The sequence below is a fragment of the Tubulanus polymorphus genome, chromosome 3 (genome assembly GCF_964204645.1).
Source record: "Tubulanus polymorphus chromosome 3, tnTubPoly1.2, whole genome shotgun sequence".
In the NCBI taxonomy this organism is placed as follows: Eukaryota; Metazoa; Nemertea; class Palaeonemertea; order Tubulaniformes; family Tubulanidae; genus Tubulanus; species Tubulanus polymorphus.
In genome coordinates, this window is record NC_134027.1 from 3,333,254 (window position 1) to 3,348,583 (window position 15,330).

The 15,330-nt window shown below is 35.1% G+C and overlaps 4 protein-coding genes across 5 annotated transcripts; 1 reads left to right on the forward strand and 3 right to left on the reverse strand.

Moving 5' to 3' along the window:
• Positions 1-204: 204 nt before the first annotated feature.
• LOC141901671 (protein FAM210A-like) lies at positions 205-1,737 on the forward strand. The gene is made up of 3 exons (XM_074789079.1): positions 205-313; positions 553-886; positions 1,206-1,737. Exons 1-3 carry the CDS (start codon positions 229-231, stop codon positions 1,504-1,506), a joined length of 720 nt encoding a protein of 239 aa, XP_074645180.1. The 5' UTR covers positions 205-228; the 3' UTR covers positions 1,507-1,737.
• A 759-nt stretch (positions 1,738-2,496) lies between these two features.
• On the reverse strand, positions 2,497-7,331 carry LOC141901623 (uncharacterized). 2 transcript variants are annotated; one of them, XM_074788981.1, is made up of 19 exons: positions 7,110-7,331; positions 6,859-6,984; positions 6,610-6,780; positions 6,419-6,532; positions 6,213-6,326; positions 5,934-6,059; positions 5,696-5,827; positions 5,420-5,557; positions 5,206-5,331; positions 5,000-5,122; positions 4,785-4,919; positions 4,533-4,703; positions 4,322-4,383; positions 4,119-4,237; positions 3,793-4,035; positions 3,474-3,702; positions 3,226-3,335; positions 3,078-3,134; positions 2,497-2,670 (listed from the first exon to the last, which is right to left on the reverse strand). In XM_074788981.1, exons 1-19 carry the CDS (start codon positions 7,270-7,272, stop codon positions 2,637-2,639), a joined length of 2,493 nt encoding a protein of 830 aa, XP_074645082.1. In that variant the 5' UTR covers positions 7,273-7,331; the 3' UTR covers positions 2,497-2,636. The 2 variants fall into 2 exon arrangements, with proteins under 2 accessions (XP_074645082.1, XP_074645081.1); XM_074788980.1 differs by having other exon boundaries at positions 6,404-6,532.
• Positions 7,332-7,393: 62 nt separating this feature from the next.
• Positions 7,394-12,121, reverse strand: LOC141901173 (mucin-like protein). Its single transcript, XM_074788279.1, has 13 exons — positions 11,527-12,121; positions 11,149-11,379; positions 10,733-10,915; positions 10,178-10,411; positions 9,912-10,093; positions 9,429-9,654; positions 9,171-9,293; positions 8,922-9,053; positions 8,685-8,813; positions 8,404-8,529; positions 8,120-8,290; positions 7,807-7,944; positions 7,394-7,674 (listed from the first exon to the last, which is right to left on the reverse strand). Exons 1-13 carry the CDS (start codon positions 12,119-12,121, stop codon positions 7,454-7,456), a joined length of 2,691 nt encoding a protein of 896 aa, XP_074644380.1. The 3' UTR covers positions 7,394-7,453.
• A 275-nt stretch (positions 12,122-12,396) lies between these two features.
• Positions 12,397-13,334, reverse strand: LOC141901174 (uncharacterized). Its single transcript, XM_074788280.1, has 5 exons — positions 13,179-13,334; positions 12,932-13,071; positions 12,659-12,805; positions 12,462-12,557; positions 12,397-12,402 (listed from the first exon to the last, which is right to left on the reverse strand). The coding sequence occupies exons 1-5, from the start codon at positions 13,261-13,263 to the stop codon at positions 12,397-12,399; spliced, it is 474 nt and encodes a 157-aa protein (XP_074644381.1). The 5' UTR covers positions 13,264-13,334.
• Between the last annotated feature and the right edge of the window lie 1,996 nt (positions 13,335-15,330).

Genomic DNA, 15,330 nt, shown 5'->3' on the forward strand with positions numbered 1-15,330 from the left:
TATTTTGTACTGTGTATTGCTTTATTGTAATTCTTTTACCGAGGATGTTATGTAACATTAGGAACGGTAAAGTTATTGAATTGAATTGATTAAAGATTGCAGGGTTCCACAATCCAAACCCTGGCAAGCGAGGTATACCAATTTCAGTCCGATTCTCACGTTTTACTGCGCTCCGAGTAAAATATCTTATGTGGAGCATTTCCGCTAGATTCGTTGAGTTTTACCAAAATGCTGCATCAAATTTATGGAAGTTTACGACAAGTGAGACTTGGTTTTATGGTGTGTCGGCAGTTTTCCAAGATGAAACATCCAGGTACATAGTTTAACTGCTTTAATTAAACCCATTTGTGTTGGATTAACCTCCTAAATCATATAGTCATTTATCTCACCGAGATATTACCCGGCCTCGCTTGCCAGTGGTGGTTTCCGACCCCTAAACTGTGTATTCCTTATTTTCTGATGCTTCATCACGATATGCGGCTGTCATATTCCATGATTTTGATCTCCATAGATTAGCATGTATGATGAAATATTTAGTTTTCGTTTTTACAGCCATGTCAACAAACATCGAAGTGTTTAAGAGATCGAAGAATAAGAGCGTTCAGTCTGGAGTAAACAGCAGCAGAGACGAAAATAGATTATACGCTAAATATTTTCATACGCTATCAAAACGAAATGAAATCTTAGCACCTGCTCAACAAGTTTCCACAGGAAATGCATTTGTATCAGACTCCTCATCAAAACAAAACTTTGACGATACAAATAATAACCTTTCACTTTATCAACGATTTAAAATGGCGTATAAAAAACATGGAAAGACTTTGATAGCAGTTCATGTAGCGACGTCTTGTGTGTGGTATAGCGCTTTCTATTACACTGTACAAAGGTAAGGAGTTCAGGTTTACAACATGCCAGTGATGGTGTCCAACTCCCTACCATTATATATTTCAAATTCGCCACTCCTGAATTTTCTGCATAGTCATATGAGTTCTAGTTTTACAACCGACTCTTTATAATCAAATCCATAAACTTATTATCCTTACTTCTCATCAACCTTGGCTATTTTCTAATCAAATTGAAAATGTCATTTCCTTCTCCGATTACAATTTTTGTTTTAAACCATGTCTAATTTTATGTTAAGTGCAAAGATTGATAGCATTGATGAATTCGCTCCAATCCTAAATCATAATTCTCTCTGTTTTCAGTGGTGTCGATGTAGTATCCTGGTTGGAGCATATGGGAGCTAGCGATACAATATTAAAACCTTTTAAAGTTGCTGGACTCGGCGATTTTGCCGTCGCCTATTTAATGTATAAACTGGCGACGCCGGCGCGTTACACAGTGACACTCGGTGGAACTAATCTGGCTATTAAATCATTGAAGAAACGAGGATACATCGAACAAGTATCGCAAGAAGATAAAATTCGATCATTAATGAAAGAAAGTCGAGAAGTTTTAAAAGAAAAGAAAGATGATTGGAAAGAGAAAATTCAAAAACAAAAATAATAACATCAATTAGGGAAGAATGTTTTTAAAAGTTCACAATGAGTAATATTTTTACAAGTGTGTATGCATGTTTATAATCCTAGATGTTCTGTAACTACCAGTCAATTCATATCATAATTGTTCAATGAAATTTAAATGGATATTCTTATTTATCGCAGCCTGAAAACATGATTAGATTACACTTGTATGTGGATAATTCTGTAGTGTGTTTATTATTGTAGGGAATCTGTTGAATGCTTGTATTTTTGCTCATGTTGAGCAAGTTTTCAGTTAATAAAATTAAAAATATTCAAACAAAAATGTCTATCATTTGATCAGTTTGATACAGGTTTCAATATTTTCATATATCTTCAGCTGCTGAAGTGTGTATTACTGATGAAAAGATAACTTGCACGTACTGAAAGTTTGAAAATCCTCTGAGGGAATGATTTACAATTGCTGGAAGCTAATCATTTCGGACACATTTTTCTGGTTAGAAGCTACATTGAATTATTCAGTTTTTTTAATAAAAATTTGGCATACTCGTAAATCTTGAAATCTGTGGAGACTTCAGTGACAAAAATACAAAAGATAACTCCATATGTTGTAGTAATATAGATTAACATTTTTCAAAGAAATTAATATTCCACAGTAGTTCTTTTCTTGGTCCCAAAATAAAAATCAGTTAAAAGCGACAGTCATTATTCTAATTGTGGTTAGTGTATATTAGAAAAGAAAAATAATCCCCAATCATTTCTTGTAGATGTTGATAGAATTATTCCATTTACAGAAATTAATTCTCAAGTCATAGTTTTCGGAAAAATGCTGGAAATCCGACTTGTAGTTCATACTAAAATCGTAATAACAATCTATGTTTAGTAAAGAATCAAGTATTTATTATTAATACATATGGAACTTCTTAATTTCCTTTTGATCATATTTTTGAGGTAACAGAAATATCTTCATAATACCAAGAGTATTAATAATCAATGATAATTATTCAAGGTAGGATTTCAAAAAGCAGCATATAATTAAGTACCAGCAAGAGGCGCCATCATAAAATCAATATAAATATTTCATCGACGGTACACTATTTCAAAGTGAGAGCTTTAGCTAAATACAGCAGTATGTTATATCATTCTTTAGGTCGTCTACCAATTCAGATCATCTGCAGTAGCACTTTGACTGAAAAAAATTGAAAAAGGTGTTTTACCACACCTCATAAGGGAACACTACTGCGTCATATAATTACCGGTACGTCGTTTAATTATTATCATGGACAGTACATGGACTTGGTGCTTACACAGTAGGCTAATCAGACATAATTTACTCTATCAACAAATCATAAATACATATTTTTTATGTGCATGAAAAAAAGACTACAAAATTTTTAACGTCTATTACACATACTGGTAGATAACGTATATTACACATAGACCGCTATGTAGGACACGTGAAGAGAAAAGTTTTTTCTATGTAGTTCAAGATCAAGAGTCTCTTAAGCATTATTCAGAGAATGATAGAGAGAAAAGGTACTTGTCCAAAAACTAGACAAAAATCAGTTTAACTATCTGGTTCATGTTCCAGCATACTTGTTTTTCATTTCGTTTTCTTTCTCTTTTTTCTTCTTCATTTCTATGCGTTCCTTGCTAAAATATGAATAGTTTTAGATCAAATAATTTCAAACTTGTAAAAAAGTATGTTGTATTGGAAACAAGATTTAAATCGATGGTACTATACCTGTGTATATAATAGAGAGCTATAATCAGTATAACTAACAGAAGGAGGACACCTGCGACAATTGATACAATGATCACCCATTCTGGAATCCCATTAATACCGTTGCTTCCCTTTAAAAAAGAAGATACAGACATTATTGAGAGTATTGATGATATTCTTCACAGGCACAAGACCGATTGCATTGATCATTATCATTAGTTTTGAACATTAGCTTCAAATAATACCATGAATAAATACTAAATACTTACTGGTGTAGAACCTCCACCACCCCCTACACCACCGCCATTACCACCACCACCACCTACTGATGATTTTGGAGTGGTTCTTGTTGGCAAGTGAGTTGTTACAGTAGTATTATCAACCACTGGTACAATAACACTATTTGCAGGATTCACGTAAGTGGTTAGCAGAGCAGTGGTCGCTTTGCCAGTACTTGTTTTAATCGCTGTTTCAATATCAGTGGTCAGCAAAGCTTGTCTGTGAAGAAAGAAAAGGCGAATCTAACTCAAACAAAAGAAACTTTAAAATGAAACCCAATCGCATAATAATTTGTTGATAAAAACTAACGTGGTTCTGTTGTGAAAGATATAAGCCACTTGTTGCGAACTGAGTTGATTTCCTGTGACTTGTCGCTTGCGTCTGCCAACACCATGAGACGAACGTGCCAACACGCATAATGGATTTGGATTCAAGGATTGTAATGAGAATAGAATAACTGTCCGTGGTCGATGATTGACCATTATGTCTAATGGTGTATTCGGATGTAACGTGACCAAGGACGCATTTGTAAATTCCATAGTTGAAGGAGGTCTAAAATATGAAACATATTCATTTTCATCATACTACCAGGTAATGAAATACAAAACGTAAGAAAGACCGACACATGAACTTACTTATATGTGTTGAGACCGAGTAGATTACAACAGTAACCAACTGTATATGCACTAAAACTACAGTAGTTGTTCAATGATTGCGAAAGAATAGTGGTTAATTGTGATCTCATGGCATTCATCTGTAATAAAAATATGTTTCAGTTTTGTATAGATCTAAATACAACTGTATACTGATAATCTTCACATGAAAACAAGAATCGTACCTTCATTGATGTTGTGCCTTTCAAATGCAATTCCACCATGGTCTGTTTTTGGGTGTTCGTAACTGAATGAGAAAATAACAGTTAATGATATTTTTCATTGCTGTGGCTAAACCTTAATGTGCATAATTTTCTACTATGTAATCAGTAGGTTGACCATGAATGAATATAATCGATTAATCAACTGTTAAATGAATGGAAATCAATGACTTACGATAACAGAGTTTTCCACAGGGTTGTATTTCAATCATGTTGCCAACGCACATATTTCCGTGTCCAGCCGGTGTTGGATTTGTGCATGAACGTTGCCGCTTACGACTGCCATTACCGCATGATGATGAACAACTTGTATAGGGTGACCAAGCAGTCCATCCTCCATCACGATCTGTTCATAGGTGAACCCACAAATTAGGGATTTGGTTAAGGAATATCTACTATTCTATTATATTTCTCACAAGGTACTCACCACTGCAAATGTTATCAGGGCCTATTCGGTATCCATTTAGACATGCACAACGGAAAGATCCAATCGTATTGATGCAAGTTCCACGACCACTGATTGTATCACATGGAGGAATAGCAGATTTACATTCATCAACGTCTTTAATAGAAATATTATATTTTCCGTGTATTCTGACCGTGTAAGACTAGAATCAAAAACCCAGTACGAAATAAACTCACCCACGCATTTGAAGCCGGAAGCGGTATAACCATATGGGCACAGACAAGTATCACCGGATAATAACCTGGCACACTTCTTATGTTGACATTGATTGGTATAGACAGATGAACATGTGACAATGGCTGAAATTATAGACAGCTTGTAATACAAGAATCTAACTGTATATCTTTAAATGAAATAGAGAACCATGGTAAATCATACTTACGCGCACAAGTTTTAATGGCATTTATCACAGGTGCCCATCCAACAGCGCAGTCACATCGGTAAGAACCATCAGTATTGATACATTGATAGTCACAGCCGCCATTGTTTGTAGCACATTCATTTATATCTACACAAAGAGCAGTACATTTCTAGATTTGTGGCAAGTAAACCAATTAACTAACCCTTAAATGATCATAACTACTGATATTCCTTACCTATACAAGAATGCTTATCAGGAGATAGTTTGTAACCGGGTTGACATTTACAAACATACGATCCAACTGTATTCGTACACCAGCCTCGTTTTAAGTCTTTTTCACATTTATCAGTTCTCAAGGCGCACTCATTCACATCTAAAAACAAGTCAAACTGCGTTTATCACATGTATTTACATTGTTTATACATATATCAACTTCTCAAAGCAATGATAGACTTATCCAACCAGGAAAGAGCGATGAATCAACCATTTCAAAACCAAAAATGTTACTTACCTTCGCAGTAATAACCACTTCCACTGTAACCTTGATTACACTGACATTTGAAGCCAGGTGACAGATTAACACAATGAGCGGATTGACTACAATTGACAGCCTTCGAACCAGTAAGAGCACATTCATTTATATCTGTTAATGCGTAACAAAACACTCAGTTAAAATACCTTCTCATCGATTATTCACAATCATTTTTTGTTATTACAGAAGTACATATAACAGATTGAAATCTACCTACCCGTGCAACTTTGGGAAGTGTATTGGTAACCCGAGGGGCAAGTTGTCGTACATGTGTATGAACCAACAGTATTTTTACATCCTTCTTTCGGCGTACACTGGTTATTTTCAAGACATTCATTTATATCTATGGTAAATATAATATGCATTTACGTGTTAATCCTAAAACCAGTGATATCTGTTTACACTAATGACCGACAATAAAATACGAGATTAACAGCCTGTGACTGAACTAGCGATCAAGTAATCTAGGAACATAATTTTCCGGTAGGCTACTTACCAATGCAATAATTATTGCTGTATCTTCTAAAACCTGGTAAACAGACACATTTACCATTCTTACACTCAACATTATTCTTTGTAGGACAAGCAGCCGGAATACACAAAGGGGTGACTGAATTAAGAAGAAGAATAACTTAGCCTAAATCAGTTTTATGGCTTTGTATATTTGAGAAAACACAAGTACAGTACGTTTTAAGTACATACGCGAGCAAGTTCCATCGCCTTTCAACAAAGCATCTGGGCAAAGACATGTATCAGTATTGCCTACCCCTACTGTAGCACAATCATAATGGCAACTTTTGCTAGCAGCACAATTGTCTGAAAAATACGAAAGACTGTACCTGAATAATGTCTTTATAAAGATCACTGCACACTGAATGATTAATAGATTTTACCTTTACACGAAAAACCTTTCCTTTCCGATGATTTGCCATAGAAAAGTGTGGTACTACTAGGACAGCCGCATTGATAACGTTCAATCACTTGCGATGTTGAATACGGATCTTTATTCGTACATGAACCATCGCTATAACAATTATCACTTTTCAAAGCACACTCATCTACATCTACAACACAGCAATATAAAAATCATGTAGTACTGCATTGAGGTTTATACATAATAATCATTCATATGAACGCTTTACCTTTACAAGTTGTACTGCCTGGTGCGGAGAGTTCATTTCCTGGATTACATGCACAGGCAAATGATCCGTAAGTGTTGATACAGTTCTGGCTGCAGGTGTTTAATAGACCATTACATTCGTTTTTATCTAAAAGCGTATTAAACAGTACATAAAGATACAAAATCACTTATATTGTCTAAATATAACAATTATGTAAAAGACTATTATGTTATTGAAGAAATAATGGTGATTTATTAACTGTGTAAACATACCAGCACAATAAGTGCCGTTCCCTTCAAAGCCAGTCGCACACTGATTACAGGTATAAAATGGTGGAGCGATCAGATTATCTGCACACACTCCATTCGGATCACATTTGTGCTGGATCAAAGCATCTGCACATGGAGAACCAGGACCTGAAATATATAGATTCATGAATTTATGGGAGAGGATGAAATAATAAACTACAGGTACACGACTGTTGTAATGATCTCAGACGGCACGAAAAAAGTCCGCAATGTTGAAACTGGTTGAATTCGAGCACCTCAACAAGTCTCTAAAAAGATTTTTACAAAAGCATCAAAGATTAAATAGTTAATACTGTTGGAAATGCATTCTAATACAAGGACGAGGTGATAGCACACATAAAAACTTTTGGGAGGTGAATTCTAAACTTACCATGATCTGGTATACATTTACCAGCAAGATTTGTAGGATCTGGTTTGAAGCCATCCTTACAAGCACAGACGTAACTACCTATTGTATTGATACATACTGTGTTTATACCTCGTTTGGCGAGACAATTTGTAACTGGTGCAGTTGTGCATTCATCAATATCTACAATATAATATAGATAGGGTTCATTTTCCATTATCGTAACAAATGCCATACCGGGGAATATCTATAAGAGTCTAAACAATATAAAAAGCATCAGTTACACTACTAATAAATGCCATAATCATAACATACCATTACAAAATGTTTTGTTTGCATTAATGATAAATCCTGGTTTACATGTGCACTGATACTGGCCACCTGGTAACGACTGGCATCCTGTCGATATCAACGACGGACAGAGATTTGGCGTAAGCTGACACTTGGGTATTTCTGAAAAAAAGGACACCGTCATTCACACGATTCTATATTTTTGGTTTTAAGAGAACACAAAGTTTACCTCATCTACCAAACGAACACAATGGTTTCAGCAATAAAGGAGTCCACTATAAAGGCTTAATTTCACAGCCATTACATGCATATACATTTGTACTACTGATGAGCTTACCGATGCAGCTTTTCTTCGTTGAGTCAAATACATATCCATATTTACACTGACATACGATCACCGATACATTATTGGTTAGTACTCGACAGTATGCCACATTTCCACCTCCTTGACAGTTTGCAGCTAATTCAGCTGGGTTACATGACTTGTATGTGCTAGGATTTTGAGTCACTATAATAGAATTATTTAGATTCAAAGGTTATGAGTATCGCATATGAGCCTTTGAGATAAGTGTAGTATGTAAATTCAACTTATTTCACAACATCATTTCTGGGGTAACAAACCTGAACATGTCTTTTGATCAGCATTCAATGTAAAGCCATTGTAACAAGCGCATCTAAATTTACCGATTCCGACATTCTGACACAGCTGTTGACATTCATTGCCATAATAGTCACACAGTTTTGAGGCTATATGTTAGAAGTTAGAAATAGAATGATTCAACTTGTGAATTCAACTTAAGAATTCTGTTCACAATTAGATTTCATTTCAACATTTTATTCCTGTGACCATCGGTAAAGTTTGATAGTTCATTTTTAACATCACCAAAGTTGATGGTAGATACCTATGCATTTTCCAGTATTTTCTTCAGTCTCGAAATAATTCATGCACATACATTCATACGTGCCAGGCTTGTTAACGCAGACTGTCATGTTTGAACATTTTGCCTGTCCCGTCAAACATTCATCAACATCTGAAAATGATAATGATGATGGCATAAAGTTAGTTTTAGCAATGCTTGCCACTAAAGAAATCCCATAAAAACCTCAATACACAGGATGTGTTCACCGGACATACATACCAATACAGTTTGCAGGATTATTAATATCCTTCGTGTAACCAGGTTTACAAGTGCATTCATAACTCCCAATAGTGTTCACACATACAGTATTTGGAGTCGAACATTTACCAGGGTTTGCACACTCATCTACGTCTTAAAATGAGAAGGTAGACAAAATGTGTTACTCAGTAATTCATTTCAATAGAGTAACTGTTCAATGTTATTGTTATACCAAAATCAATTATTGCATGGTAAAAATTATCAACTTACCAATGCAATTCCGGTGATCAGGAGCACGAAGAAAGCCAACATTACACCCACATTCATATCCTCGTACCAAATTAATACACTTCTGAGGACAAATTGTTCGATTTTTCATACACTCGTTAGGATCTGTGAACAATTATTATTATATCATATTGTTAACCTTTGGAATATCTGTAAGGCTTTTACACTATATAGAAAATGCACATCGACTGTGTCAAGATTTGTCACAAGACAGCAATTCATTGAAAGGAATGCGCTCACCATAACAATCAATTCCATTGCCTTCAAGACCACCAGGACATTCACCACACGAAAATGAACCATTTTTCAATGGGGTACATATAACTCCTGGGAAGCAAGGTCCGCTTTGACATGGATTTCTCGGAATTTCACAGAGGTCACCTTTATACTTTGATGAACAGTCACAAATTTTAATTGGTAAAAACAAACCATCACCAAACTCCCCTTTATAACAGTTACCATTATTCTGCAAATATGATATATCAAAGTTTACTCAATTTGATATAACACCTCGAACTAAACATGTTATTTATCAAGTTTGCAGATGCTTATCATTTAGATCTAATAAGAGAGTGAAAACAACACACAAAAAATATTTTAAATACTAGTACTCACTACACATAGAGCTAGGCAAAATTTTGCCTTCGATAACTTCAATGCGACTAATTGGGTTGGTGCTGCGGCTTCAACAACAATTTCCTTTTCAGTGGTGGTTCCTTTTACCGGTGTTGCTGTGAGGTAATCATTGCTATCGAGTGCGAATGCTCCATCAGTCGGGATTGTTTTTAAAGTAATATTACTTTTAGCAATGGATGAATAGTACGGCAGTGCTGACTTAAAGGTTTGTCCAGAAACTAACGAGATATTCAAAACGTCAGGTCCAAATAGTTTAGGTACTGGGCTTACTACAAAGTAAAAAATCAAATTTTTGTTCTGTGTACTTCAAATCTAAGTTGTCAAATATGGTTCATAGATCACGCATTACTTACTTAATCCGATTGCATTCTTCATATGAGTATAAGCAGCATCAAACATTATCACTTTTTCTTTCACATTAAAATCATAATAACATTCACTCCAAGAAACGACCGGTTGTTTATCGCATGAACACAGAGTTTTTTGATTTGATGGCAATGTGTATGGGACATAGTTCGGATTCAAGAATGATTCATAAGTGCCGGTTCCAGTGTAGTAAAATACACTTTTACATTTTGCAACCACAACTAAAATAGAGGAATACATGTTTATACCACAACCATGTTTCAAAACTAAAATGTAATAATTTGACACATCTTGTGAATCACTTCAAAATGGAACTACATTTACCCAGTATACATACAGTATTATAAATGTTTTACTTTATCATAATATCTAACACACAGATTCTTACATGTTGAGCTTGCAGTTAAGTATCCATCATTGTGTCGGTTATTATCATTGTTTCCCAGTAATCCTAAATTTTGAAAGAGAGAAAAAGCTAGCATCATTTTTAGAAACATCATCCTTAATACCAGTACTGAACTGTTAACTAAAGAGCATTTTACCGACTAAATTTGTGAAGTCTCCTCGTTTAAAGAGCACTTGAACATCCATAACTTTGTCTTTTACTGTGACATATATCCAAATCTTTTTACTTTGGACAGTCAATTGAATTATTTGGTTTGAGAAAATTTTGAAAGGTGCAGGAACTTGCTTTACGATGAGGAATTTATCCAAATAGTCTTCACCTGAAAAATACAGTACATTTGTGTGTATTGACGAATCACATACATACAATGGGTCATACTTTCATTGTCTATAAACCTATAGGACTGCATGTTAATCACTGACGATTATGAAAAGTACAACATGTGTAGAGGGTCTATTTACACCCCATCAATACACTAATACAATTCTCATGTTGAAGCTACGGTTTAACAATATCAATGAGATCTAAGCGGTCAAAAAAACATGATGTTACCAAAGGTTCCATCTGGTTTCAGAATAATCTGAACGCCTGTATTTGAAGCTACATCTAGGACTGCTACTCCTTTGATCAATGCACCATTTTTACCAGTAATCGGATTCGGTACAACTCTGATCTGAATCACGAATACTCCCCGGAGTTCAACCAGTTGCTGATCCCCAACTTCCTTAAAGTTAAACCTCGCACCATCGAATGTAAGGAAATGAGTAAATCCAAATGCAAATCCTGAAAATGAAGACAATAAAAAAAGTTTTACCAATGTACCGGTATTTTGTTGAATTCAAAAATGCTAGATTTATCTAGATGAGTTAAATAAGGACGAAAAACTGGACCACATTTCTTCAATTAGTTATCGGGATCACAATCATTTACCTCTGTCATATGCAGCAGCAAGTTCACATGAGCCAGGCGGCCTCTGTTTGACAAAACTCTCGCACAAATTCTGCGATGACAATTTCTTATCTACAACACCTTGTCCGCAACAATGACCAAAAACTGCAGGTAACCCTACATCTTTGTTATGAGTAGAAACAGCTTTCCCGGCAAGTAGAAATGGATCACTTAATATAGTATTTCTGTAATAACAGCAGAACATCTGTTTCCAGCCTTTAAAATTGTTTACTTCATAACACTGACCATATCCACTTTTTGAAGTATTCTTCTTATACTTAGTATTATCAATAAATACCAGCATAACTATTTCAGATTCTGTGCAAGGACAGGTTTTGATATCATTCATATCAGTTGAACTTAGTTTATTATCAAGTAAGTATTTCGAACATACAACGCCATCAGCACTCGCAGTTGTAGACATCTTCAATGACATATACATGTTACCACTTATACCACTAACTCCACCAATATCAGTTGAGGCAAGGCTTTTAATAGCTTTATTGCTGAAAGACTTCAAAGGCGTTAAGTCACTAGTTCCCATGAGGTTACCATAGAAACCTGTCTGTACCAGCATGTTTGAGATTTTGGGGTAATTCAAACTATCCCAGTCACCCATAGCTCCATCAATCATCGTCACTTTTGCCAATGTATTTGAAAAGTCTGTTGCAATCACCAATTGGAAGGACACAGTCTGAAAATAATTCACCCACAAAATTTGCTAGATATAAAACATCTTTTTGCATCATGAATCTTATTTCAATTGAATACAATTAGCTGAAAATTACCTCCATAGGGTTACTCTCCGAGTATGCTGACATCATACTGTGCCACTGAACAACTAACGCCCACCTAGGACTAAATGTTTTAAGCAAATTTGCTGGTGCGCTCCCAGTTATCGGTTTAAGATAATAGGCTGGCAAGCTGTTCTGAAAATCACTAGCAATAGCCTTAAAAACGGGCGATGTAACATCAGTGATAACTGAGTAAATGACTCTTGAATTATTCTTTGCCTAGAAAAAATTATAGATATATAGTATAAATACATAAACCAAGAATGGCACCATTTGATATTTCATCAAAAACAAAATGATGGTATAACATGATAACATACAGGACTTTCCTTCAGTTTAGTAAAAAAGGCAAAAATAGCAGCTACATCCCTCTCAATGTGTGGTATTCCTGCTCCTGGAAATGGTAGTACCGGGTTTGCCTCAAGTGTATTTCTAAGAACTAAAAACACAGCTCCATGTTTGGATACCTGAAATCAAAATGAAGACTAAATTGAAAAAAAGTTGAGGAATAACCAAAAAGTATTGCAAGATCATCGTAACGCATAAAAAAAATGTAGGCTACAGGCAATCAAATATCGGACTTTTAACCATACCACAAGTGAAGGCCATCCAGTTTCCAATGCCGGATTGAAAGCTACTGGTATCCATGCGGGGGCATCAATAACTTTTGAGAAATCAGAATTTCTCGGAAGTTCGATTACAATTTCACTTGACAAATCTAGGAATACTCCATCTAAAATTAATGTCAAACATTTTCAATTAAGGGGGCTATAATAAAACATTATATTGAGTGATATATATAATGAACGACAGGGCTATGCTGAAGATAAACAAACTTACTATAACATAACTTCAGATTGACAGGATCATGAGCTGGGAGAGGATGATAATAATTTGGCAAACAGTTGCATTCATAGTCATTCATCTTCGCTATATATTTACATGCTACAGTTGTGTTTATGCCAGGGCCATTACAAACATTATTTGGACATCCAGGGATGCCTAAATTCAAAAAGAAACACCAGGTAAAAAGTTAATAACCATACATCTCTGATCATATTTTACCAAAAATGGCTTTTCTCTGATCATACGTACAAGCTATCGTATCAGATTGGGGATGTACAAATCCTTTCGCACAAATACATTCATAGCCTCCAAGTGTATTGATACACTGTTTCACTCCTGATTTAAGCTGTTTAGTCAATGGGTCATGACACCTTGACATGTTTGTAGCACATTCATTTATATCTGAAATAGAACATTTGGAAAGTATATGATTGGGTAACGATGAAAATCCTTGTTCTATCAATAAACCCTATAATGCACGCGCTAAAACATCAAGATGGTTCTCAAATAGACAAGTCAAATGTGGAAACATTAGGAAATATGAAAAAAGTATACATACCCACACAAAACTTTCGATATGGCCCCATGTTATTTGAAGCTTGATATCCCTGAGCACAAACGCATTTGTAATCACCAAATTGGTCGGTTAGTACAGCAGCAATTTGCTGGACATTTGGGTTTGGGCTTCCAGGAAAACACGGATGCCGGTTGAAGGCACTGAAATATTTGTATGGGGTGAATGCAGCTGAAAAAAAAACAAATCAAACCACATTAATCGAATATTTCAACAGATGATTATCGCCAAAACTAAATGGAAATTGAATGGTTCTGATGTTACCAGGTGCACATGTTTGCGGACTTGACTGGTAGTTTGTCAAAGGGCACTGGCATTTCCCAGCTAAACATGCCATCATCCTGGTTGTAAATGTTGATGGTATGAGTGTAGTACATGTTGTTGCATCTGCTTGACAGTATTTATTACCGAGATCTAAATTCAAGAAATATTTAGCTGTAGAAATAGATAGTCATTTCAAATGTTAAATCATGATTGGAGCTAGTGAATACAAAGTGTATAGAATTCCTGTCATAATCATTGTCACATCCTTGTTTTTAGTATCATGTTGTAACCTACACAAGCGACAGACTCCATTATCATTGAAGTAATCCGGTTGGCACTGACACATCTGCGTTTTACTGTCACAGAAGGAGTGTAATTGTGTACAATGTTGCGTCACACCTATACATTGTCCAAGAGGTTTTTCAGGTTGTCCGAGACTGCAAATGTTTACTGAAATGTTTGGTTATTAAGATGATTAATACAACATTAAGTCGTGCACTGTAATTGATATCAATGATGATGAATGCTTACTTACCGGGTAAAATAATGAAAACTAATAGTAGCACAATTGATGCAAGATCATCCATCTAAAAATTGGGAATACCAGATCTTGGATAATATCATCAAATCAATCGAATTTTGAGGGTAAATTCCCTGACTCAAGAATCTTAAACTGACATCACGGCGAAATGACCAGAGAACAGAAAGATACAATATATAAACTTCTAATGCAAACGTTTGTAGATTCATTACTTATTCATTAACCTAACAAAATTATTCATAGTAAATTTCCAGTGTGGAACTATTTAACTTTTGCCAGTTAACAGGAATTAGAGGTGTTTATTGGACCAATGAATTCATAAATCTGTTTCATTCCTAAAGCATTTTGAAACTTCCAACTAGATCATTCCAAGAGCGGACATGAGAGTATAATCTTATGCCATTTTAAGTAGTTTCTAACCCTTATTTGCAAATGACACTTGTGGATTGGCCCATAAACGTTTTTATGAAAAAACTTCTGGAATTTTCGTTCCACCGCATGCGAATATAGGCGTGCCTGTTTGGTGGAGTGCTTCTAACAATTGTTGAACATTAATAAAGATGTTTGAAGAGGTTATTCATTGAAGTAATCATAAGTCAGAATTAGGTTTGAGAAGTAAATACATTTTTTTCAAAGCTTATTCTTAGTTTTCATATCTTAGAATACGATCAATAAGATTCAGATGAAACTGAAAGTAATTTCAATGAATGACTAAATATTATCAATCATCATATTTCATCAAAAGATTATCAACTATCAATAAAACC